At 48.4% G+C, this 3104-nt stretch overlaps 1 protein-coding gene across 1 annotated transcript; it reads right to left on the bottom strand.

The window, feature by feature from the left end:
* Positions 1 to 751: 751 nt before the first annotated feature.
* LOC104953027 (leucine-rich repeat transmembrane protein FLRT2) lies at positions 752 to 2746 on the bottom strand. The gene has a single exon (XM_010779947.1). It carries the CDS (start codon positions 2744 to 2746, stop codon positions 752 to 754), a length of 1995 nt encoding a protein of 664 aa, XP_010778249.1.
* Positions 2747 to 3104: the final 358 nt, after the last annotated feature.

The raw sequence follows: 3104 nt of genomic DNA, 5'->3' as shown, positions 1-3104 counted from the left end.
TGCTGATGAGGGTGTCAGATTGCTGTAAATGTTGCTGATTTTGGTTTGGAAAAACGAAAGGAAGGAGTTGCACTGTTCGGTGGTGAAGGACGAGGTGGCGTTGTGACAGGGTTTGAGAAGTTTGCTGATGGTGGAGAACAGACGCTTGACATGACCCCATAACTGATAATGAATAATCTTGAAAAGCAGTGTGGCCTGCAACTTCATGTGAATGTTTAATGAATGTGACCTTTACATTTTGTAGCAGAGAAACATCCCATTTGCATACAAATAATTCCTCTTACTGGAGCAGAAATTATGTGCCTGGTTCTGTGATGACGAATGATTAAAAACAGTCAAAGAAAAAGTGTGGTGGACTGTAAGGTTTCCAACAAACTACACCCTCTAGTGGTAATAAGCGTGGCTGATTTGTTCTCCTTCTCTCAGAATTCTAGCGGTACTGAAATGATGTACTGTGGCTACACTGTGTATTATGTATCTGGTGTGGTTACAGTATACACTGACTTGATGAAACCCAGCCTTAATTCTTATAAATAATACAGAAAAAAATATGTATAGAATCATGATTGAACAACTCAAACAGCACAACCCCAGAAACCAATAGTTTATAAATCCAATGTTCTATACAAATCTCCAGGTAGTTGTATAAATTATATTTCTTGAAGTTTTCTTGGGTTCCAAATAATATTAACACTGGACAGTTTCCAGTAAAGTGTGAGTAGTTTTCAGTAAAAATGCTCTCCAAAAACCATCATGTGCCACAAAGGTCTGCATCCTGAACATTGTTCCTGCAGTAAACTGTGCTGTTGTTCTCCAGGGGGGAGTCTTTGAAGCCGAGGCCCCCATTAGGGGTGTAAATAGGCTGAATGCAGAAGTCTCCCTTGAGGAGCTGTTCATTGTTAAGTGAGACTATCTGAAAGCTGGCCTCAGTCATTTCCAGGATGGAGTTGTCTTTCTTGGTGCTTTCCTCGCAGTAGTCGTCTTTTCTGCGACCCTTGTTGTATTTCCAGTTGGTGGAGGACTTGGAGCGGCTCTTCTTGTGCATTTGCCAGCAGAAGATGCTGAGCAGCGCCACCAGCACCACGATCACAGCCCCGCCAATCAGCCCAGCCAGCAGGAAAGGTGAGCGTGGTTCCTGCTGCGTGGTCTGCTCGGGCCCAGACGCTCTTTTGTTGTTGTCGGGGCTGAAAGAGGCCGCCGTGGTCATGGCCTCTGTGCACATTGTGTCATCCTTGGGCCGGTAATTATTGAATCCATCCAGGGGAATGACACATATCCGATAGGTGGACTTTGCCTTGAGATTTGATAGTCTGATCCCTCGGTGATCCCGACCAACTATCCGCTCCCTGACGGTGTCCCCTGTCAGACTGGGGCCCATCCTGGCCCAGGTCACCTTGTAGGCAGTGACTGGAAAAGCAGCCACCCAGCTGACATGGAGAGCCGAACCATTCAGTATGGCAAAAGTGTCCTGCAAAGTCTCTCTCCTGGAGTCCAGAGGTTGCTTAGTCCTCAACCCCCTAGCTCTGGTTGAGTAGACAGGGAAGAGCGTGGGGAATGTGGGCAAGGAAGAGGAAACAAACCGGGTGACCAGTGGGGAGGAAGAGGCCAGGGATGGGATCAGAGCAGCAGGGGAAGTGGACAGAGGTACTTTCACCGTGCTCTGTGGGAAATGGACCAACTCGGCACTCAGCTCTCTGATCACCATGCCCCGGAACTTTTCAGGTTTATGGCACATGAAGCCGCGCACATTGAGTGAAGCCGGAAGAGATTTCAGCCATGACACCACCCATTTCATGTAGCAGTCGCACAGCCAAAGGTTGTTCCGAACAGTGAGCTGCCTGAGACTGACAAGGTCATCAAACACCCCCTCTGTCAGGGACTGCAGCTGGTTGTTAGAGATATCCAGCCTCTCCAGCTTGTGCAACCCTGCGAACGCCCTCACAGGGATCCTGTTTATCTGGTTCTCCTGAAAGTTTAATTTGACAAGCACCTCCCCTGGGAGGAACGGGGGAGGGTATGTGAGTGAGTTCCGGGCCAGGGACAGCTCCCTGAGGGTCACCAGGTTCTGAAAGGTCCCCGGTGCTATCCCTTCATCTGTCAGAAGATTCCCCTCCAACAGGAGGCGCTTTAGGCGGGTGACATTCCTAAATGCTTCCTCTGCGATAATCGCGATCCGGTTTTCGTCCAGACGCAACTCTTTCAGGTCATCTGGAAGACCAAAAGGAACACTGCTCAGGTGGTTTTTGGTGAGGAAGAGCATCTTCAGACTTATGGCCTCACTGAAGGCCCCTGCCTCCACCCCTACAGTAGAAATTGAGTTATCATCCAAATGCAACTCCTCCAGCCAAAGCAGCTGAGCCAGAGCCGCTCTGGAGATGGTCTGAATATTGTTCTCCTGCAGATGGATAACCCTAACGTTTTTGGGCAGGTTGATGGGGAACTCATCCAGCTGGTTTCCATAGAGATACACAGTTTCCACAGAAGCCACGTGATGGAGCTCCAAGGGAAAACCAGCGTTATTGATTTGGTTGTTGTGAAGGTAAAGGGTCTTATAACCCTCACCAATTCCCAGAGGCACTGAGGTCAGGCTTCGCTCGTTGCAGTAAACAAAGGTCCGATCACAGCGGCACTCCTCGGGACAGTTGGAGGCCCAGGAGAACTGGAGGTGAAGTCCTAACAGTATAGGTATCCACGGCCTTAAAAAGGAGCCCCAGTCCTTATTCCACAAATGCCACTGTATCTCCATATCATCAGAAAAGAACAGACACAAATCAGAGAAAAACGTTTAAGAAATTACGATTTGGAATATCCAATAGAACAGTCATTTGAATTTTGCTCTTGGCTTACCACCATGTCCAGCCCGATGCTGTGAGTAATCCCATCTTAATTAGTTGTCCTAAACTTCCCAACACAAGAGCGACGCTCTCACTTAGCAATATGATTCCTTCACCAGCCACTGTCCATAATTCAGCTAGGAAACATTAATGAAGTCACATTTTCCCTCTCTTCTCCTTTACCCCGGGAACAGCTCTCTTCATGGCAGTCGATGCTGACACAGCCTGTTCATCCCACCGGAGGATTATCTTCGGGCATCCTCCTCCACG

Source organism: Notothenia coriiceps, unplaced genomic scaffold (assembly GCF_000735185.1).
Source record: "Notothenia coriiceps isolate Sejong01 unplaced genomic scaffold, NC01 NC01_scaffold00000430, whole genome shotgun sequence".
NCBI classification, from domain to species: domain Eukaryota; kingdom Metazoa; phylum Chordata; class Actinopteri; order Perciformes; family Nototheniidae; genus Notothenia; species Notothenia coriiceps.
Note: the sequence above shows the minus strand (reverse complement) of the source record. Positions and strands in the feature narration are given on the sequence as shown.

Coding starts and splice junctions, on each gene's coding strand:
- LOC104953027 (XM_010779947.1), bottom strand. CDS start 2,746: ATGGAGATACAGTGGCATTTGTGGAATAAGGACTGGGGCTCCTTTTTA.